Source organism: Chiloscyllium punctatum, chromosome 11 (assembly GCF_047496795.1).
Source record: "Chiloscyllium punctatum isolate Juve2018m chromosome 11, sChiPun1.3, whole genome shotgun sequence".
Lineage (NCBI taxonomy): Eukaryota > Metazoa > Chordata > Chondrichthyes > Orectolobiformes > Hemiscylliidae > Chiloscyllium > Chiloscyllium punctatum.
This window is the reverse complement of record NC_092749.1, coordinates 38,033,910-38,057,360: the sequence shown is the minus strand read 5'-3', so window position 1 is coordinate 38,057,360 and position 23,451 is coordinate 38,033,910. Positions and strand designations below refer to the sequence as shown.

The 23,451-nt window shown below is 41.7% G+C and overlaps 1 protein-coding gene across 2 annotated transcripts in view; it reads right to left on the bottom strand.

The window, feature by feature from the left end:
* The window catches only part of prkcea (protein kinase C, epsilon a), a 589,489-nt gene extending 572,159 nt beyond the window's left edge, over positions 1 to 17,330 (bottom strand). Inside the window, exon 1 of one of the 2 annotated variants that reach the window (XM_072580649.1) lies at positions 16,073 to 17,330. In XM_072580649.1, coding sequence (XP_072436750.1) covers positions 16,073 to 16,420 — 348 coding nt within the window. In that variant the 5' untranslated portion in view covers positions 16,421 to 17,330. The remainder of the gene's footprint in view (positions 1 to 16,072) is intronic. The other variant, XM_072580650.1, reaches the window with a different exon arrangement.
* Positions 17,331 to 23,451: the final 6,121 nt, after the last annotated feature.

Sequence of the window (23,451 nt, the reverse complement as noted above, 5' to 3'; positions counted from 1 at the left end):
CTATACATGCAGCGTTTGCCACTTAAGTTGCCAGCGCACGGTGCAGATTGATGTAGCCCAGTGCCATACATCAGACGCCCGCCCCATGGACGGAGGGCTACTGATGGGTTGTGTGACTGCACCAACACACATGACAGAGAACATCAGAGATGCTGCAAGCTGGGGGCCTGTCCCTACTGTCCTTCCAAACCATCCTCCAAATGTATCACAGTGTTGCAATGAGGATCCTGAGGGAGTGGCAATTCCCGGCTGTCAACGTCTGTGGTAGAGGGGTGCATGCCTGTAGATCGTGATTGTAAACATGGAGTCACCTCACAGTCAGCAGTGAGTTGAAATGATCTGCTCTTACTTCCACGACAAGAATGCTCAGCATCTAATAACATGGAGGCAGCGTATTACAGAAGTGGGATGTTCAGCTAATTAGGTTGCTAATAAGCAATAATCTCACTTCATTGGCAACTTGCTGGCTGCCTCGTGGAAATTTAACCTTGATACCCGGAACTGAAGTAAAAGATGCATCGAGTTGCTCCAAACATTGAGATGGACCTCATTGGACTTGTCACATGACCCTGGCCCATTTTTTTTTTCTATAGCCTACACTGTTCAGGCCTCTGTAACATTCTGCCCAATGTCTCAATCAATTGTTTTCATGTACTGCTAGCAGTAGTTACAATGTATTACTAAAGGAAAAATACTAAGATTGTGTTGAAAGTGTGCTACATGAACACAAAGTACAGTGACTTTTTCAACAAGAACATCTAGATGTTACTTTGCTAATGGTTTGAGTGTTGTGCTGTAGTGAAATCCATTGCAGGTATGCATTTGAGCCATTTATAACCAAACTTTGATTGACTGCATTGACATGGTATATTTATACTGACTACACCTGCAAGGAAGAGCTGACAGCAAAGATTTTGTCATCACTATTTTATTATAAAGCTTGACTTGTCCTTATTTTTTCAAATAAGAAATCTGTTTTTGTTATGGCTGGACGCTTAGTGATGTTAATTTGGATTAGTCTCTCCACCGTTACCTGCTAAAATCACACAATGAGCGCCACTGTCCACTAGCCTCTGTTACCTCTGTTAATTAATTACAATTCAACAATGAGAACGTGATAATTCTGAAGATTTTCATAAGTAAATATGCCAGAACTGCATCAGCAATGCTCACTGTGTGACTTATTTGATGTATTGGTCCAGAGATATTGTAGCAGTCTTTGAACATAAAGTCAACGAGATAGATTGCTGTCTTCAGCACTAGTGGAATATCCACAGGAAAATAAGTTGTGTTTTACAGGATGCACTTAGTTTCTATTTCAATTTCTTGCCAAGGCAATATGCTAATGATATGTAATTGTGTGCTACATTGCATCCCAATCTTACTTCAAATCTCTCCCAAAAAACATTATTGCTATAGAATTGCAAGCATGTGTACTGCAACCTGGTGTAACAGTACAAAGTACTCTCTCTGGAAAGATGGGCAGAGAACTAGTCACTGGACGAGTCATCCAGGGCTGCAGGTTAGTGCTCTGGGGACACAGGTTGGAATTTCAATTCAATTAATAAATCTGGATAATACAGCTAGATTCAGTGATGGTGACCATAACAACTATCAACATAAATGTCAGAAGTCTTGCTAATACTATATAAGGCAGTAGTCAGACTACAGCCGAAAACTGTTAACAGTTTTGCACTCCCTATCTGAGGAAAGATATAGAGCAAACTGTTTAATAACTGACAGGAGCGTACCGGGGTTGATTAAGTAATCTGGTTGATCAAAGAGTTCCACAGACACAATGGAAAAACACACAATAAGTAACAGAAATGTAATGGAGGGTGTATACACAAGACTGTTATACTTTATTTACAGCACAAATCACTTAAATAACAATGCAACTTTGCCTTAATAAAACTTATTGGCAGACAGCTTTCTTACTCACCCCCTCAACTGACTACTTCAACCTCATGGAGATCATGATACAGACAACTTCTGATTTTTCACGTATATAAACTGGCAAATATTATCGAGACGGTCAGTTCATAATGTATCAGCTAAAACGGTGTTTGCTGTACTGACTTTAGAGGCAATCCAAAGACAGTTCACTTGGTTGATCCTGAATATGGTTGGGCTGGTACTCACTGGAATTTAGAAGAATGAAAGATGACCAAATTGAAACATACAAGATGCTTAGGAGAGAAAAAAACCAAAGAACTGCAGATGCTTAAAATCAGAAAGAGAAACAGAAATTGCTGGAAAAACTCAGCAAGTCTGGCTGCATCTTTGGACACAAAGCACAGTTAACGTTTCAGGTCCAGAACTGCTTTGTCTCCACAGATGCTGCCAGACCTGCTGAGTTTTTCCTGCAAGTTCTGTTAAGATTCTCAGGACACTAGAGATGTTAGATGTGAAAAGGCCATTTCCCCTTGTGGGAGAATCTAGGACCAGAGAGAATAATTTCATGAAGGGGGTGCCCTTTTAAGATAGAAGTGAGGTGGAATTTATTGAGTTAGTCAATCTGTGGAATGTTTTTTACCACAGAAGGCTGTTGAAGCTGCATTGTTAAATATGTTCAGGGATGATATAGATGCATTTTTTAATCAGTAAGCGAATCAAAAGTGATGAGGAAAAGACAGGAAAGTGGAATTGAGGACTATCAGGTCAATCATGATCTCATTGAATGGCAGAGGTGACACAATGGTCTGAATGGCCTGATTCTCTGATTCATCTTGTGATCTAATGATCTCAGTCCTAAATGATTCAATCATAACAGCATTGTGATGAGACCCTCAAGTGAACATCAATTGATCACGTAAGGGCATTAATTTGCCCACAGGCCACTGAGATGCCTGATCCCACCTTAAAAGTATAGGATACAAAATCAGAATTTGCAAATTACACTGAACTTAGAAGTACTGTGAACTGTGAGGAAAATGATAATAGACTTCAAGAGGTTGGGCTAACGTGGCAGATGAAATCAAATGCAGAGAAATGTGAGTTGATACATTTCAAGAGAAAGAACATGCAGAGATAACTCAAAATGAAAAAGACACTCTTCTAAAGAAGGTGCAGGAATACAGTGTTCTGGGTATATAAGTGTACAAATCAACAAAGGTAGCAGGGCAGGCTAGGCTAAGGAAGTAGTTAAAAAGACATCTGAGATCTTGGGTTTTATAAACAGAACTACACAACACAAAAGCAAGGTACATACCAAACTTTTTCTAAAACACTGGTTTTGTCTTAACCAATTCCGGCTACTGCATTTTTGGATGGAGGGTACAGAAAGATCAACCGCAATGGCTCAAGAGATGAAAGCCTTTAGTTCCACTTGGAGAGCAGCCGCACTTGGAGAATCGCATGCAGTTCTGCTCACCGCATTATAGGAAGGACAAAAGGGTTCAGAGGAGATTTACTAGAATGTTGTCTGTTATGGAGGAAAGGTCTTACAAGGAAAGGTTGAGGGACTTGAGGCTGTTTTCATTAGAGAGAAGAAGGTTGAGAGATGACTTAATTGAGACATATAAGACAATCAGAGGGTTAGATAGGGTGGACAGGGAGAGCCTTTTTTATCAGATGGTGATGGCTAGCATGAGAAGGCATAGCTTCAAATTGAGGGGTAATAGATATAGGACAGATGTCAGAGATAATTTCTTTACTCAGATAGTGGTAGGGGGCATGGAATGCACTGCCTGCAATAGTAGTAGACTGAACAAATTTACAGACATTTAAATGGTCATTGGATAGGCATATGGACAAGAATGGAAAAGGTTAGGTGGGCTTCAGATTGGTTTCACAGGGCAGCGCAACATGGAGGGCCAAAGGGCCTGTACTGCGCTGTGATATTCTATGTTCTACGTACATGGATAGATTGAAGAAATTAGGGTTGTCCTCCCCAAAGAGAAAGTTGAGAGAAGACTTGATAGAAGTACCTTGACAGTTACAAGAAACCAACAAGAAAATGTCCACTTCTTCCTGTTCTTCAACCTTTTGTTCATTAACCATTACTTGGTACCTGCTGGTATATTATCCCCTATCCTATGAGCCCTAACTCTGTATGATAAGTTTTTGAATGACATCTAATCGAAGTCTTTTGAATATCCAAATTCACTGCATCCAGTCATTCACCCTTGTCCATTTTAATAGTTACATCCTCAAAAGTCTCCAACAGATTTGTCAGATGTCTTGCATAACTCCATAAAGACGACTTAATCATATTATGACTTTCCAAATATTCTATTATTGTGACACCAACAATAAATTCTGGCAATTCACTGGTAATGAAATACACCAATGGTCCACAATTTCCTTGTTTACTCTCTTTTCCCCTTTTGTTAATAGTGGGGTTATGTTTACTACCTTCCAATCTTTGGGAACTGTTAGAATTTAAAGAGTGTTAAAAGATAAGCATCAATGCATCTGCTACCTTTACAGCTACTTATTTTTAAATCCCAGAATGAAGGTCATCAGGTCCACAGAATTTGTTTTCACTTTGGCCCAATAATATCTCTGACACTGTTGTGGTTCTGTTCGCTGAGCTGGGAATTTGTGTTGCAGACATTTTGTCCCCTGTCTAGGTGACAGCCTCAGTGCTTGGGAGCCTCCTGTGAAGTGCTTCTGTGATGTTTCCTCCAGCATTTATAGTGATTTGTACCTGCCGCTTCCGGTAGTCAGTTCCAGCTGTCCGCTGCAGTGGTCAGTATATTGGGTCCAGGTCGATGTGCTTATTGATTGAATCTGTGGATGAGTGCCATGCCTCTAGGAATTCCCTGGCTGTTCTCTGTTTGGCTTGTCCTATAATAGTAGTGTTGTCGCAGTCAAACTCATGTTGCCTGTCATCTGAGTGTGTGGCTACTAAGGATAGCTGGTCATGTCGTTTCGTGGCTAGTTGGTGTTCATGGATGCAGACTGTTAGCTGTGTTCCTGTTTGTCCTATGTAGTGTTTTGTGCAGTGCTTGCATGGGATTTTGTACACTACCTTGATTTTGCTCATGCTGGATATCGGGTTCTTCGTCCTGGTGAGTTGTTGTCTGAGAGGGGCTGTTGGTTTGTGTGCTGTTATGAGTCCTAGTGGTCGCAGTAGTCTGGCTGTCAGTTTGGAAATGCTTCTGATGTATGGTAGTGTGGCTAGTCCTTTGGGTTGTGGCATGTCGTCATTCCGTAGTCTAATCTGTTTGCCATTTTGTTATTTTCCATTTTAATTTCTACCTCTAATGGTCCCACATCTTCTTTACTAATCTCTAGCTATGTATTTCCTATAGAAACATGTACAATTGTATCCCAGTCTCTTGATACTACTCTCAAACATTTTTCCTTTTTCACATCAACATCCCCTATCCTGAGCTGATTTTGTTTTCTGCTGAAATCCTCCCAATCCTCAGGCTCAACAGACTTTCATCAACATTACAAGCCAGTTCCTTTGATGTAATATCGTCTTTAATTCCTCTTGTTATCCACAGTTGGAACACTTTTTTCTGTAGGGTTTGTGTGCCTTAGGGGAATGTATGTTAGATATGAATTATGCACTAATTCTTTAAATGCTAGCCATCACTTGTTTATCATCATATCATTTAATGTAACTTTCTATTGTATCCTAGCCAAGTTGCCACTCCTCCCCATACATAAATAATGTATTTTTTTTAAGGCTATAGTTTTAGACTTAACTATATCACATTCCATCTAAATGCAACATCTTTGTCGCTCTTCTCTCGAGACCCTATTACCACATAGAAACCATTCCATGAACTCAGCCTCCACAATCTTAATGCAAATTTGTCCAGTTCAAATGAAGATCAAAGTCCCCTATAACTACTGCTTTATTTTTGTCACATGCATTTCTAATGCATCTTCACATGACATCTTCAAGCCACTGTGCCGTCACCACACAGCCATTAACAATCCCAAGTACACAGGACTCATACTTAGCAGTCAGATGTTTCACTTTATTCTCACACACACCTTCCAGCCAGCCACACACTCACTTCATGCTGACTCCATATACCTTCAGCTATTCAGCTACAGCAGGCGAAGCAGCCAAACACAGCACAACATAACTATTGGCATTCTGCCTGCTCCCTTGTCCTCTCCATCTCAAAGAAATTGCCAGAGGACTGTAGGAGATCTAATGTGGTTCCACTCATCAAGAAGGATCGTGGAGTTGCAGCAGGGAACTACAGACCAGTGAGTCTCAGTTCAATAGTGGGAAATTTTGGAGAAAATTCTGAAGGAGAAAACTAATCTCCACTTAAAGAGGCAAGGTTTGATCAGAGGTAGTCAGCATGGCTTTATCAGAGGAAGATCATGCCAAACAAATCTGGTTGAATTTTTCAAGGAGGTGACCAAGTGTGTTGATGCGGGTAGTGGAGTTGATGTAGTTGATATGGATTTCAGGAAGGTCTTCGATAAAATCCCACATGGGAAACTATAAGAAGGTAAAAATACATGAGATCCAGGGTGACTTGGCAAGTTGGATCCAAAGTTGACTTAGTGACGGGACACAGAGGGTGGCAGTAAAAGGCTGTTTGTGTGCCTGAAGGCCAGTGTCCAGTGACATACCACAGGGATCAACACTGGGTCCCTTGTTTTTTGTGATATATATAAACAATGTTGGGGGGGGGGCGGTGGGGAGTGCTGATAAGTAGATTTGCGGATGACACAAAGGTTGGACAAGTGAGGAAGAATGTTTTAGGTTACAAGAGAATGGAGACATATTGGTCAGACGGGTAGATCTATACCAGATGAAATTTAACCCTGATATGTGAAGTGATTCACTTTAGACAAAGGGACAAGAAAAGGGACTAATCACTGAAGGCAGAACATTAGAAAGCTTAGAGGAACAGAGGACCTTGGGGTGCTTGTCTACAGATCCCTAAAGGTGGCAGGCAGGTTAAAAGGATAGATAGGAAGACATTCAGAAGAAATGCCGTTATCAGTTGAGGAACAATTATAAAAGCAGGGAGGCCATTTGGAGCTAGATAGTACTTTAGTTAGGCCACAGCAGGAATACCATGTGCATGCTGGTCACAGCACAATAGGAAGTACATAATTGCACTGGACGAGATGCGGAGGAGATTCACCAGAATATTGCCTGGGTTGGGGCATCTTAGCTATGAAGAGAGGCTTGACAAGGTCAGGTTATTTTCTTTGGAGTAGAGAAGTTTGAGGAGGGATCTGATTGAGGTGCTATTATGCAAGGCCAGAACAGGATGAATAAAAAGCAGCTGTTCACTGTTGGAACACTCTTAAGATGAAAGACATGATGTTTAGAGAAAAAGCTTTTTCCCAGAGGGTTTGAAATGGACTGTCTTGAAGAGTAGTTGAGGCAGATGACGTCAAGATCTTTAAAAGGTACTTGGATTAGCACTTGAAGGATCACACCATTCAGAAGGATGGGCCGAGTGCTGGAAACTGGGATTAGTGAAGATTTAGTGCATTTTTACTGATACAGACTTGATGGACCAAAGGGCCTCTTCTGTACTGTACAATTCTATGATTCTGTGATAATAATGCACAATAGGAGAAAGCAAAACCGAATCAGTGGGGAATAGGCATGACTTCAATCCCTGAGACTGAGGAGGATAAAATGCTGCGCACCACTGAGCCAGCTGTGAGTGAACCTGTTTCAACGTCAGTGACAGCATTTAGAATGAAATTATGTTTTCCCTCTCGAGTTTCTCATCCTGCTGACAGAAATAATCTACACTTTGGAAGTGGTGTGACTGAATTACCATTTTACACTCCAGTATTACTTATGCTGATTGCATTATTCAGATGACAAAAAATATCGAACTGACCAGCCATACCTCCAGAGAGAGTTGAATCAGACCTCTGACTAAGAAGCTCTGTCACTTGATCTCTCACCCATTTCCATCAGCTCAGATACTGGCACTGCGCAAACTTCAGAAGTTGGTGCAGAATTGGGATCTGCACATTGTGAGTCACTGGGCACAAGTAAACTGCAAAGAAGACCAGGGGAAAGGACAGCTTGCTTGCCAGCTCACCACAAAGGTCACAGATAGGTTCTGCTGGAGAGGATGGAGAACCTAGATGTGTCACATATGGATGCAAATGTTGGTGAAAATGCTTGCTAGGCCTATCACAGAGCCTCTTGTAACTGTCAAGGAGCTTGGAAGAGGTAAGTTTAACCTAGCACTGTGTTTTGCATGGAGCTTAGAACCCATCTTTTCCAGTGTGCAAGAATAAAAGCACAGTAGCTACTGCCAGATTGCTGCCATTCACCCATGTAACATATTGTATACAGGTGCATAATAATACACATTGAGTGACTGGTAACCTTTGCAGATTCTGTATGTCTTCCCACTGACGTGAGCTGTGTAAAGAGCAATGTGCATGTTTCCTTATGGAAACCCTCACAATAAGGAATCCCAATACAGTCAGTTCTTCTATAATGGGATGGTTACATTCTTGTGCAACCCCGCATTATAGAAAAATCACGCTTTAGAAACAGCGCTTAAAGTGTTGGTGATGTAATCATGTTACAGCAACACACATTTTAAAAGTTCGTGCTGTAGAAATAACGTCCCTAATTTGTCAACTGCATTACAGCAAATTTGCATTGACAGAATGCGCATTATAGCAGAACGACTTAAAACCTGGCAAAGCTATTGGCCTAGTCCGCTGCTTCTGCCTGCAGATGGAGAAAATAGTCTCTCCAGGCTTCCTCATACTGATGTCCTACAACGTCTTCAGGTGCACTGATGCACGGATGTCATACAGGCAGATATTGGAAATGTTGCCTGAACCTGCCTACGTGGAGAAGCTCAATGTTACTTGTGGCTACTAGCAGCATCATCTGCATTCTTGTGTGGAACTCCACGTTGAGTCTCACTGAAAAGAATACTACATTTTATAAAAGGTTTTCATCTTGCATTCATCAGAACAGGATACCACTTCAAGGGAAAACCAACATTTAAACTGCATAGTTAGTGCTAATTAGTTGTCAAGTTGACTCTGATTGGTAGAGGCAGCAATTAATGATGAAATGTGTCAATTAATGATGTTTGATAGTTAACTGTCAGGATCTGATTAAATTTTAAACCAGACAGGTTGACTCTGATTGGTCACTGACCTAGGAAATGAACCAGTGAATAGCTGCCACTTATGTTGCTGACTTGAAACAGACACAGCGCCTGTATATGTTCTTTCTGTCTGCAAACAACAAGGCCTTGTGTATGAACATTTCTAGTTTCCAGTACATGCAAGTCTATCACACTGTGAGACTGATCGACAACCCTAAACGTCAATATGATTCTTCACACACCGAGGAAACTCCAGCAAATGATGTCTAATTGCAAAATCACGTCAAATGTTGGACACAGGGTTGTGACTTGTGCAAGTATGGATGGGCTGTTTCGGTACAATTAGCATCTTGTTTCTGGTGAACAGCCAAAAGGATATCTCCTTTACATCCCAAAAGGATACGCTCTGCCAGTTTTTGGGATGTAAAGCCTACATACCTGGCATCTTTCTGACAATGAAATTTGTAAAGCAGAATGCTGACTTGTACGAAATGCAGAACATCATTTCAGCTTTGGCTTGATGGCAGCATCCTATTCGCTCTGAACACCACTCTGGTTAGCACTGCATAGTAGCAACACGGAACAGTGAGCTTCGGCGGTTACTCAAACTTATGGGCCTTTGCACAATGTACAGTGATGTGATCATGGCAGCCATTATCTCACAGACACATTCCAAAGGCTGTCACACTCAGTCATGAAATGTGCCCAGTCTACCTCAGTTTACCCTGGCAGTGTAATATATCTCAAAGATTAGCAAAAGGTGAAGAATTATACTGACAACCAATTTAGAATGGACCATCAGGCTCACAGTGTGGCACAACTGTGCGCACTGGAAGTTGGATATATCAATGCGTAGGGCTCCATTCTTTGTGACAGAAAGTACACATACATGCACTGCATCTGTTTCAACTCAGCCAGACGACAGCTACATATTGGTTCACTTCCCAGGACAGTGACCCGACCAATCAAAGTCAACGTCCATATTTTAAAATTTAAACAAAGCCAAGGCAGCTTACTGTTACTTATCTTTAATCAGTGCATTTGTTGTGGCAATGGCTTTACCAACCAGTAATCTCCTCTCAAAGTAGTATAAATGTTGGCTTTACACTTTATTGGCATTCTTTTGAATGTGTGCAAGATGAAAAGTTTCAATAAAATGTGACTTTTCCTTTCTCATCAATACTCAAATTCTGTGGTATCAAACCTCGATTTGCTCCAGATAGATTTGAAGGAGGTGGCATAGATGCGCTACTATCTCCTTGTTTAACCCGAGTCACCCCACCCGGGAGATGGAAAAGGTACTCTTGAGATACAAATTATTGGTAAGGCCTTCTATGGATAGCTTGCTTTCTCCCTATTCTTCCCTCTTTGAAGCCTTTTGCTTCATTTGTTGGTCATGTTGCAGAGCCAGCTGCATTGCAACCACCATCCCCAAGCCTCATGCAGAGTTGGCCCTACCTGAGCATAATCAGCAGCTCTGTAATAAACCTCCAAAAAAGAAAGTCGACAATGCTTCCACTAATTTTGTCTAAGCAGAACTAATTCAAAAGTACCTCACGTTCAGATTGATGACTAGCATTTTCCAGAATCGTTATGGTGGTAGTGTAAGTTGCGGGAAGCAGAGTTTGGGAGGCCCTGATTGCTGCTGAATACCTGTTTGACTGTGAGTGATTAGCATAGACATTCAGTACACATGCCCGGGCAAAATCAGTGAAACTAGCATCACAGCAACTAAAACATCATGGTAGGTCATTTCTGGTACCTGTTGTGGCACAGAGGGTATTATCCCTTCCTTTGAGCCAGTTAGATCCAGGTTTTAGTCCTACTGCTCCAGAGAGTTATAGTAATATGTCTGAACAGGTTGATTAGAAAATATCTAGGACAATTTTTGTAAGATCTTGTGACACAGTGTCCCGATCTCTGAGTCAGAAGATCCAGGTTCAAATCCCAAATGCTACAGGCATTTTTAAAAATCTAGGACATTTTCTGCCCCACTACTTATATAAAAGTGTCGGACTTCTTCTGACATTCAAAGTTTGTGAGAAGATTTGTAGCTTGGGTGCTCATTGTTGTGGTTCTGTTCGCCGAGCTGGGAATTTGTGTTGCAGACATTTCATTCCCTGTCTAGGTGACATCCTCAGTGCTTGGGACCCTCCTGTGAAGCGCTTCTGTGATGTTTCCTCCGGCATTTAGAGTGGTTTGTCTCTGCCGCTTCCAGTTGTCAGTTCCAGCTGTCCGCTGCGATGACCGGTATATTGGGTCCAGGTCGATGTGCTTATTGATTGAATCTGTGGATGAGTGCCATGCCTCTAGGAATTCCCTGGCTGTTTTCTGTTTGGCTCGTCCTATAATAGTAGTGTCGTCCCAGTCGAACTCATGTTTCTTGTCATCCGCATGTGTGGCTACTAAGGATAGCTGGTCATGTCGTTTCGTGGCTAGTTGGTGTTCATGGATACGGATCGTTAGCTGTCTTCCTGTTTGTCTTATGTAGTGTTTTGTGCAGTCCTTGCATGGGATTTTGTACACTACGTTGGTTTTGCTCATGCTGGGTATTGGGTCCTTTGTCCTGGTGAGTTGTTGTCTGAGAGTGGCTGTTGGTTTGTGTGCTGTTATGAGTCCTAGTGGTCGTAGTAGTCTGGCTGTCAGTTCAGAAATGTTCTTTATGTCTGGTAACGTGGCTAGTCCTTTGGGTTCTTCTGACATTTCCAGCTCACACGTGACATTCCTGCATTGCTGTCTTCACAGCAAGGACAGCAACAGCAGAGGTGGCTGGAAGCATAATCAATGAGTCTATAGGAGGCAGCAGCAGCAACTCCACACAACCAAATTTCAGGGTCTTGATCTTAAAATTGTAAACAGGTCACTGAGGAGTAAAATCAGAAAATGTCTCTTCAAGCAAAGTACCAAAAACTCTCCCAACAGGCTGTGGACATTATTCAATTGAAGATTTCAAGACTCGGATTAATAAGGCATAGGTAGAAGCACTCTTAAAAAAAACCATTGGCTTTCAGTCAAGATCCTTCTTGCTCATTCTCCCTTGGCACAGAATTTTTCCTGTCTGCAACCTTCACTCCATTTGCAGAATCTCACCACAAACTTTTGTTTCCTAACCACCAACGTCTTCCCCCTACCTGAAAACAGTCAAACTAAACAAGATGTTTGAAGTCTTGGTGCCGTATCTGATTGTACAAAGAGTTTCTGACCACATATTCACACCACCTCTAAGACTATCTATTTTCATCTCTGTAATATCAGCTAACTTTGCCCCTATCGCAATTCATCTGCTGCTGATTTATGCGGTTACTGCTTCTAGACTTAACCAGTTGAACACACTCCTGGCCGGTCATCCAAATGTTACTCACAATACATTAAGGTCATCCAAAACCCTGATATCCAGGTCCTACTCAGACAAACTCTTACCCATTTGTTATCCCTGTGCCTTCTGATCTACACAGGGTTCCAATCAAGCAATATCCTAATTTTAAAAACCTCATCCTAGCTTTCCAATACTTCCTTTGTGCATTACTTGCTGTAAAACTATAAACACATTCTTTGTAAACAGCTTCAGAATTGTGTTGCACGTAATGCTGACAGAAAATTTCCCCCCAGGAGGTATCTTAAGAGCTATTATTTTATTTGAAATAGGTTGCACATACTCAGCATTATCTGTAATCATTTCTACCCTATGCTTAAATTCATGCTACGAAAGAACAACAACAGATGTCATACACGCAGTATAGCCCTGAGCAAACAATACAAAGAGCATAATTTTTTTTAAAAAGCCAGCGTTCCTTTTTTAAAATTTACATTCACCCAACCTGATAACCAGTGCTCCTGTTTTCCTTAAAATGTTCATTTCATTCTCACATCAAAGCTTCACCTCATACTTTCATAACCTGCATCCATTCAACTTACAGCAGGGAAAAAGATCCAGTCATTAAACATCCACGTATCCTAATCCCATTTTTCAGCACTTGGCCTATAGCTTTGCATGTTATGATGTTTCAAGTATTCATCTAAACATTTCTTAAATGTCATGAGGGTTCCTGCCTGTACCATCCCTTCAACAGTGAGTTCCAGAAACACACAATCCTCTGGGTGAAAATATATTTCCTCAAATCTCCTGTAAACCTCCTGCTGTGTATCCTTGAAACTATGCCTCCTGTTTATTGACCCCTCCCAGCAGAAATGTTTCTCCCTATCTCCACTGTCTATGCCCTTAAGAATTTTGTACACCTCAACCAGATTCTCCCCTCAGCCTTTTCTGCTTGAAGGAAAAAGAGCGTATATCTATGTACTGAAGAAGTGATTTGTATTTTCAGTAAAAAGATCATCCCCCCAAAATACAAGCAGAATCAAGGATACCAAAAAACCTCAAACCTTAACAGTGTTTCCCTTACCCTGCAATCTCTTCTCTCCACACAACTCTCCAAGATACCTGTTATACAGAGTACTGGTAAGACTATCAGGAGAACTGTGCTCAGTATGGATCAGCTTACTTAAGGAGCGACGTTAATGTGTTGGAAGCAGTTCAGGGAAGGTTTGCTAGACCAGTAACTGGAATGAGAGCATTATCTTATGAAGAAAGGTTGGACAAGTTAGATGTGTATCCACTGGAGATAAGAAGAGTACGAGGTGATTTGACTGAAACATATAAAATCTGGAAAGGTCTTGACAAGGTGGATGTGGAGAAAATGTTTCTTCTTATGGAGAGTCTAGAACTAGGGGTTACTGCTTAAAAATTCAGAGTCACCCATTTAAAACAGAGATTAGACTTTTGTTCTCTTGAAGATTCTGAGTCTTTGGAATCTTGCTCTGAAAAAGTGGTGGAAAAAGAGTGCTTGAATATTTTTTAAGGCAGAGGTAGATGATTCTTGTTAAGCAACTGGTTGAAGGGTTATCAGGGATAGTCAAGAATGTGGAGTTCTGGATTAGTGTGCTGGAAGAGCACAGCAGTTCAGGCAGCATCCGAGGAGCTCCTCGGATGCTGCCTGAACTGCTGTGCTCTTCCAGCACCACTAATCCAGAATCTGGTTTCCAGCATCTGCAGTCATTGTTTTTACCTCTAAGAATGTGGAGTTGATATGGATCAGCCATGATGTTCCTGAGTGGCAGACCATGCTCAAGTGGCTGAAAAGCCTACTACTGCTTCCAGTTCATATGTTTATATGTTTGTAGATCTGTACTCCTCTAACCTGGCCTCTTGAACATCTCCAATTTTAATCACTCCATTATTGGTGGTTGTGCTTTTAGTTGCTTAGGCAGTAAGCTCCAGAATTCTCTCCCTACATCTCCCCAGTTTATTTTCCTCCTTTCAGAGATTTCTTAAATTCTACCTCCTTTAGCAAGTTTTTGGCCAGCTAACCTAATATTTCATTATGTGGCTCAATGTCTTACTTTGTTTTATCATAATCTGTAAAGCATCTTGACCAATTTATAAAGCAAAGGTCCAAGGTACTATATAAATGTGAGTTGTTGATAGATTTTGATTAGCTCAGGGTATAAAGTGATACATAACAATGGTGGATAATTTAAATGCAGATTAGCTGTAGTACAATTGAATGGCAGAAGAGGCCTGCTCATATTCCTGTGATCTGATAGCTTGAATAACTGAGTTTAGATAAAGAAGGAACGATTGTTTCAACAAACTTGTATTTGTCAGCACAATAATCATCCATTTGAGAATGCAAATGGTTTTGCCAGGGAAAAATATTGTTTAAGCAGCATTGTGTATTAAAATCATTATCACCATTTCTTCTATCCTGATATACAATGAATACTAAGGAGAATACATTAAAATGAATAATTCACTCTGTTAAATGACATATGCCATTGTGGGCCTAGGTCACCACTGATCTATGCTGGTTTCCTCTACGTAAGTTGACACTTGAGGGTGGGGGAGGGAATAGATTTCCTTTGTAAGTTGTGTGCAGTAAAACTGTAAACATATTCTTTATAAATAGCTTTAAAATTGTAATACAAATAACATATAAAGTAATTGCTCTGCCAGTATTTCTCGGTAAATCGCACACCTTGTACCTTGCAGAATCCAAGCGTTAGTATTTTATTTGAAAGGTTGCACATTCTTAGCCTTGTCTGTAACTGTTTGCAGTAACATTCAGATTTATCCTACAAAATATCCTACAAAGGTGTTATATCATCATTATATGTTTAACCTTCAGCAGACAATACAAACAGTGGAGAACTTTTAAAACAGCAGAGTACATCCCCTAAATGTAAACGTGTCTAAGCTCCCATGTGATACTCCTGTTTCTCATAAGATGCTCACTACAATCGTATGTCAAGCTATCACCTCCAACAACTGGAACCCGCATTCACACCTTTATATATATGAAACAAAAGACACTACTGACGAAATAAACACAGAGTTCCTCCAACGGACCGAGTAGGATAATGGGAAAATCAAAAAATCGTGAAAGCAGTTACTGCCACATAGCCAAAAGTTGTTTTTATGGGGCCAATATAATAGTGACCTGACAGTGTTCACTGCAATCATATCGGAAGAAAAGCATTATTTCAACTGCCACTCATGTCGAAGTCTATACAATGTACATTAGCACAGATTCAGTGTGCATTTGGGTTCAACCAAAGGGTTATTTTGTGATGAGAACTAATTGAGATCAGGGTCATGCACATACACAGACTCAATATGCTCTTCGTGCAGGTATTATGCAATGAAAAATGTAAATCTTCCACAGTTACCACACCACAGAACAACTCAGCAGGCGCAAAATATGACTTGTCGCCTCCTGACGCGACACCTATCATTGTTTGGGAAACAAGCGGTCAAACCGCTGTACCTACACAGGATTCTCAATAAACTGCAACTCTGCTGTCAATGACAGGCTGGGGATGCACCTTGTTCAGAGAGGAATGTGACACTTCACAACACAAGCCAAACACTGCATTGTCAGCGTGACGGTCACATCAACAGTACAGCGGTGGTGCTGGAGGTGGGGGGGGGGGGATGATGGTTTGTTTATTCCAAGTGTTTATACACTAGAAGGCTCTCTTACCCAGTCTTCGAAGTGTCTGCTGCCATTCTGTAACAGATCCTCGAACTGAATGGTGCAGTTGGCCACGAAATCGTCGTAGCCGATGGGCGCATCGTGGAAGACGGCCAGCTCGATTTTCCTGCCGTTGCACACGTCGGTAACGAACTCGTCGTTCCAGGCGGGGCTGTTGGTTTTCTGCTTGGTCGAAGTCTGGCCGATCCTCGAGTCGTCCACGTTCAGGGCGATGTAAGGATCCAGCAGGAAAGACTGGGGCCTGGAGCCCACGGCATGTCGCAGGGACCAGGGGGTGGGTTTCAAATCCACAGCCTCGGTGATCTTGATCTTCAGTAAGCCATTGAAGACGACCATCGCCCCGGCTGTCGCGGGCAGGGAGGGAGGGAGACAGACACACACACACTCACACTCACAGAGAGACGGAGGACAGTCCGCCGAGTGCCCGCTTCACAACCCAGTGCCGCCGCTCCCTTCCCTCTCGCCGATCTGCCGTTGCTTTACTTTAGATAACCCAGCCAGAGACAGGAAAGCCAGCTTTGTGTGGGCATAAAGTCTGAGTGGATCTGAGTGGGGTCTTCTTTCCCCCACCCCTCCTTTCTGGCGAGACACCCCCACCCCCAAGTCGGTGGACTTCTCTCTGCGGCACAACTTGACCCAGGAAAATGGACAGCAACACAAGAATATATATATATATATTAAAAATCACCCCTCCACCCCCAACTCCTCAATGAAACCTTTTGGAAGGAGGTTGGGAAAATGGGGAGGATGTGGGGTGGACAGGCACGGGAGCTGCAGAAAGCACAAAGAATTGTTCCTTGAACTGTTTGCAGTAGCCCAATTATGAAAAAAATAAACGAGTTCTCTCGCTCCTCATCTAGCGGTCCGCATCGCGTCTCTTCCTCCTTTCACCGAGATCAGATCCACACACACACTGGCTCCACTGTGCATGAGGGATTTTCGAGCAGGAAATCGACTTTTTTTCTCTCTCTCTCTCTCTCTCTCCCTCCCTTGGTGTGTGTCAAAAACACATTGGATCTGGTTTGTTGGTCCGGGCAGAATCACACAGAGAGAGAGAGCGAGAAGGAGGCATAGAGAATTGGGATCCTCGCCCACTACCTGGTTTCTTTTTTGTTGTTGTTTGTTGGCTGCTGTTGGCAACTCGGAGAGCCAAACTGCAGAGGCTGCTGTTGGTGGCTGCGGTGATTTCCCTCTCTCTCTCTCTCTCTGACTCTGTGTCTCTCCTTCCCTCCCCCGCCCCCTCTTCCACTGTTGGCCTTGATGCAGGAAATGCGCAAAAGACGTCAGAAAGTCCTCCAGGGCTGAGCAACAGAGTGCTGTGCCATTACTACATTAGCCAACAGCACCCAGGCAGTCTCTGCCTGCTCAGCAATCGCACACAAACAGCAATGTTAATCTGCCTTTCATGCTGGGAGCGGCGTCATTATTGTGCCCGCTCCACGGACAGTCACTGGTTTTAATGAATGAACAGGGTTCCGACATCCTACACCGATATTGTGCAAATCGTAATCACAAACTACATTTACGCCAACTATTGGGCTACAGAAACCAGCGCCAGAAACAAATATGACTTGGCCATCATTGGTCTCAAGAAATCCATTCTTTCGATTTGCCTTCGATAGAACAGGGGTATTACATTGTGTTTTGGAGGTTCGAAAGACCACCACGGTCGCCCGAACAACGTACACGCATGTTCCATTTCGCATTGAGCATCTGGAATAAATACACATTTATAAGCATTCAAAATCAACCGTGATGCCGGGCATTTGGGAAAATATACAGACTGATTGGGATGAAATCAGAAAATGCTGGAGAAGCTCGGCAGCATCTGCTGCGAGAGAAATTGGGTTCTGAATGAAGAAGGGTCAAAATTTAACTCTGTTCGTCTCTGCACAGATGCTGCCAGACTTAGCGAGTTTTTCCAGCAATTTCTGTTTGTGTTTATGATTTCTAGCATCTGCAGATCTTTATTCTGTTTTTAAAATTGGATCAACGTTTCTGTCTTCTTAGGAAATGGAAGGGGGCTGGATAATGGTGGCACTTATACTGTTGCAGAAGTGGAGGAGGAGTGAGTTGAACAGATGGTGAAGGTACCCAGAGCAAAATACAAAGGGTGTGCAAATGGTGGTAAAGGAGGGATTGAGATGTTGACTATATGTTCTTAAGAGGCTACAATTGGAAAAAATAGGTCAGCACAGCTTAGAGCACAAGCAAGACCAGGGTGAGCTTCTAATCAATATGGAGGGTATGTTGTGAGGTTGTTAACTCAATATTGAGTTATGAAGGCTGCAAAGTGCCTAAACAGAAAATTAAGTGCTGTTCATCCAGCTAAAGCTGAGCTTTACTGTAACACTGTAGCAGGCCTAGGACAAAAATGTTTCCAGTGGAGAAAGGTGGAATATTAAAATGGCAGTTTAAATTTGAGGTAATTCTTCAGCACAGAGTGGAAGTGTTCCACAAAGTGGTATTTGGTCTTGCCAATGTAAAAACAAGTACAGTAGACTAGATTGAAAGAAGTCAAAGAGTGTGGTGCTGGAAAAGCACAGTTGGTCAGGTAGCATCTGGGGAGCAGGAGAATCGACATTTCGAGCATAAACTCTTCATCTTCATGATGAAGAGCTGATGCTTGAAATATCAATTCTCCTGCTCCTCGGATGCTGCCTGACCTGCTGTGCATTTCCAGCGCCACTCTCTTCGACTGATCTCCAGCATCTGCAGTCCTTACTTTCTCCAAGATTGAAAGAAGTACAACTACATTGCCGCTTCATCTGGAAGCTGTGTTGGGGCTTTGGACAGTAAGGGGGAGATGAAAGGGTAAGTGGTAAACTTTATCCAATTGTATGGGAAGGTGTCATGAGGAAGTGTTAGCAATGATGGAGGAGTGAAGCAGGGTGTCACAGAGGGCATGGTCTCTGATGCATGCTGACAGTGGGAAGGGAGGAAGGTGTGTTTGGCTTTCCTGAAGGAAGCAGTGGAAATAGCAGAAGATAATCCTTTGAATATGGATTTTGGTGCAGTGGAAAGTGAGGACAAGGGGCACTCAATTTCTCTTCTTGGAGGGAGGGACAGAAGTGAGGGCAGATGTGCTGGAAATGGTTTGGATATAGCTGAGGGTCCTGTTGACCACTACGGGGGAATGCTTGATTGCAGTAAAAAGGGAGCATATTGTAAGCACCCCTGTGAAAGGTGGCACCTTCAGAACAGATGCAATAGAGTCAGAGAAACTGGGAATGTGGAATGGAGTCCTTACAGGATGCAGAGTGTGAAGAAATATAGTCAATGTAATTTGAGGAGTGCTGACTTTCTGATGGCTGTTGATGGATTATTTATCCCAGAAATGTTAAGAATGAAGTTGAGGAATGTAAGAGTCAGGCATGAACCAGGTAAAGGTGACAGATGGATGGAAATTGAAGGATGGATTTTTTTCCCAATTCCAGATAAGAGCAGAAGAAACACCATTGACATGTTCAATGTAGTGGATAAAAAGTTGTGGGCAGTGGCTGAGTAGGACTGGGACAAGGAACATTCCACATTTCAGAATATTTGGGTGTACCCTGATTCCCTATTTTGTTGAATTAAAGCCAAGCTTTGCAATCTCATTTTATTAAGTTTTTGTCAAAATCTTACTGCTGTCTTTAGAGGATAAATGCAGATTTTTTTAATGCAAGATGTTTTGTGAGATTTCCCATTTGCATTGCAATATTTGCAGGAAGGAAGTCAATTTATGCAAAGATACAAATTGAAATATAGCTGATTCATAAATGACAGTGATCCACGTTTAAAACACAAATGTTGTAACCAATTTAATTTGTTCCTTTAAATTCAATCCATCATTACCATCATTATTAATCAACCATGAAGGTAGAAAGGGAGTCTACTCAAAGATTTCTGCTGATGACTGCTCTGTAACTAGCTGGTAGGAATTGTAAGAGCTCAGAATCATAATGGCAAACTTCTCACCTCCATGCCCTTAGAAGGACATCTATTACATTGAAGCATTTTCACCCCTGCTATGACAGAATTCAGGGAATTCAGTATGGAGATCAGTGGAAAAACAGGTTCTATTAAACCACTGATTGATAGATTAAGTCATTGAACCTTAAGGCCATGTTATGGTTTTTGCAGATTTATGAGAAATGTAGGGTTTGGTATGGAAAGATTTGTAATACGAGAGTTTATTTTCACCAGACTCCATGGTGAATAACTTCTGTTTCAATAAAGTCCCTGGCCCAGAATTATACAGATGTCTTGATGTTCATTTCGATTTTGGCTTCTCCAACTTTACAGCATTTCAAGGTTAATTTCTGTGCCAAAACGACTGGCATAAAGGCACTCCGCCAAGGATACAAGAAGGAAACCTGACAGCTCAAAATGCAAATGGACCTGACATCCTCAAGAATGGCTGAGGTGTAAGGTGCGGTTCAAATAAGTATTCACATACATTCAACATCTTAATCCCTTCCAATCACATAGATATGGACTCGACCCAAATTATCTTACTCCATATACAGTCATTCTGCTAGAACACGCATTTCATTAACACGAATTCGTGACTGATGAATTGAGGACAATGTTTCTAAAGTGCAAACTTTTAAAATGTGTGTTGGCTGTAATACGATTACATTGCCAACACTTTATGCACAGTTTTTAAAGCGCAATTTTTCTATAACACAGAGTTGCACAAGAATGCACCCATCACATTATAGAAGAATTACCTGTACCGGATTTTTATGAAATGGTTTGACTGTATATAAATGCAGTATGTATTAGGAAGACTTGCAGAACAGAGGGTAGCATTCCTTCATTTGAGCTACAAGCTTCAGGTTCAAGTCCCACTCCAAGACCCATAGCCAAGGAAAGTACATTCACAACGCAGGAAAACAAGTTGAATTTTAACTTGTAAATCCTTCTAACATATGCTGGCAGTAAAAGTGGGAGAAATTCCTGGCCAGCCATGTGCCAGAAAGAGATTGGAGATAGTATCACTATGCAAAGCTCTAGGCTACTGCATGCATGTAAAAGTGTATGTTACCACAGAAACACAGATGTCTTCAAGGGTTGGATGGTTTAATTTGGTTCAGTTGGCAGGGTAGCTGGTGTGGATCAGATATGTGACAAAAGCAGGGGGTTCAATCCCTCTTACAGCTGGGTTTGGAGTTGGGACCTGACTCCTTGCATTACCCAACTACTGCCAGTTGGGCTTGCCTTTGGACAGGATTGAATTGAAGAACAATGTCGTATTTGTAAAACATTTGACACTTACTGGATGATCCATTAAGATTCTTCTCTATTAGCTGGTCATTAATGCTTCATTTATAACATAGGGAAGGTAACAAATGGATGTAGGTTTGCTCACTGAGCTGGAAGGTTCATTTCCAAACATTTCATCACCCTACTAGGTATCATCTTCAGTGGGCTTCTGGGCAAAGCACTGCTGCTGATTTCTGCTTTCTATTTATATGTTTGAGTTTCTTTGGGTTGGTGATGTAATTTCCTGTGGTGATGTCATTTGCTTTTCTTTTTCGCAGGTGGTGGTAGATGGGGTCTAACTCGATGTGGTTGTTGATAGAGTCCCAGTTGGAATGCTATGCTTCTAGGAATTTTCGTGCGTGTCTCTGTTTGGCTGTTGAAACTGGGACAACACATTCATCCTAGGACAAGCCAAACAGAGACACGCACGAGAATTCCTAGAAGCATGGCATTCCAACCGGAACTCTATCAACAAACACATCGAGTTAGACCCAATCTACCAGCCCCCAGAAAAAAAACAGAAATGTCATCCTCACAGGAAATGACATCACCACAGGTAATGACATCACCAACCCAAAGAAACCCAAACATATAAATAGAAAGCAGGAATCAGCAGCAGTGCTTTGCCCGGAGGCCCACTGAAGATGATACCTAGTAGGGTGATGAAATGTTTGGAAATGATCCTTCCAGCTCAGTGAGCAAATCTACATCCATAACCTCAACCTGAACTACAAATCTTCTCAAAACTCATGAAGTAACAAATTCCATATGAACTTAGGTTCCAGATCAACCACAATCTCATTGTACAGTGGTACAGGCTCACAGTGCAAATTGGTCAATCTGAACTCTATGCTCCTGTGTAGTCTAAGTAACCAATGGAATGTGTAAGAATTTAATCATATTCAGAGATTAGCAAAAACCAACCAGTCCTTCAAAACTTAGGACAGTTCAAAGCATAGGACAGATGTTAGGGGTAGATTCTTTACTCAGCGAGTCTTGAGTTCATGGAATACCCTGCCAGTAGCAGTGGTGGACTCTCCCTCTTTATGGGCATTTAAACGGGCATTGGATAAGCATATGGAGGATAGTGGGCTAGTGTAGGTTAGGTGGGCTTGGATCGGCGCAACATCGAGGGCCAAAGGGCCTGTACTGCGCTGTATTTTTCTATGTTCTATGCTCTATAGGAAGTTGAGAGGTGGCTTTTCAGAGGTTTATAAAATCATGAGGTATATAGACAGGTTTAATAGTAGGTGTCTTTTCTCTAGGATGGGGGATTTCAAGATTGGGGGCATATTTTTAAGGTGAGAGGAGAGAGATCCTTTATACAGAGGATGGTTCACATGTGGAATGAACTTCCTGAGGAAGTAGTTGGTGTAGGCACTGTTACAATGTTTAAAAGACACTTAGGTAAGTACATAAATAGGCAAGGTTTGGAGGGATATGGGCCAGGCACAGGGAGGTGGAATTAGTTTAGTTTAGGATTATTTTCAGCATGGACTGGTTGGACTGAAGGGTCTGGTCCATGCTGTATAATTCAATGACTCTATAAATAATTAAGTTTACTTATTAATATCATATTGCATAATGCAATGAAGTCTTAGTCATGTGATTGCTGCCTATGAAACTATAGAAAGATGGGCTGGTGAAAATACATTCCATTGGTTTTTAGTCTTTATCACAGAAAACCAATTGACTAATTCACAGCAATACACATTTTATTACACTAGACATATTTCATTCTGCAATTTTCCACCTCCTCTTTTCTGCTGAGCTTATCTATACAGGTATTACAAATTATTATTTCTACCAGAGTTTTTTTTAATATTCTTCCAACTGGGTAGCTTGGGTTAGTTCCTGAAAACATGATGGTTCAGAGAAGGCTGCTGGGGTTGGGGTGGGGGTCATGGGGGTGTTGAAGGAGCTAGTGGGAATGGAGAAAATGACAGTTAAACAAAATTTTGCCATTTTGAACAAATCTGCAATTCCAGTTTGAATTATTAGATAACAAATATAAATAATAACTGTATGTATAGTAAAAAATTCAATTGCCCATCTCTTTCTTTCATTAATTTGAATAAATGGTAAATCACTTCTTCTTGTTCTGCAGTTATTTGTTA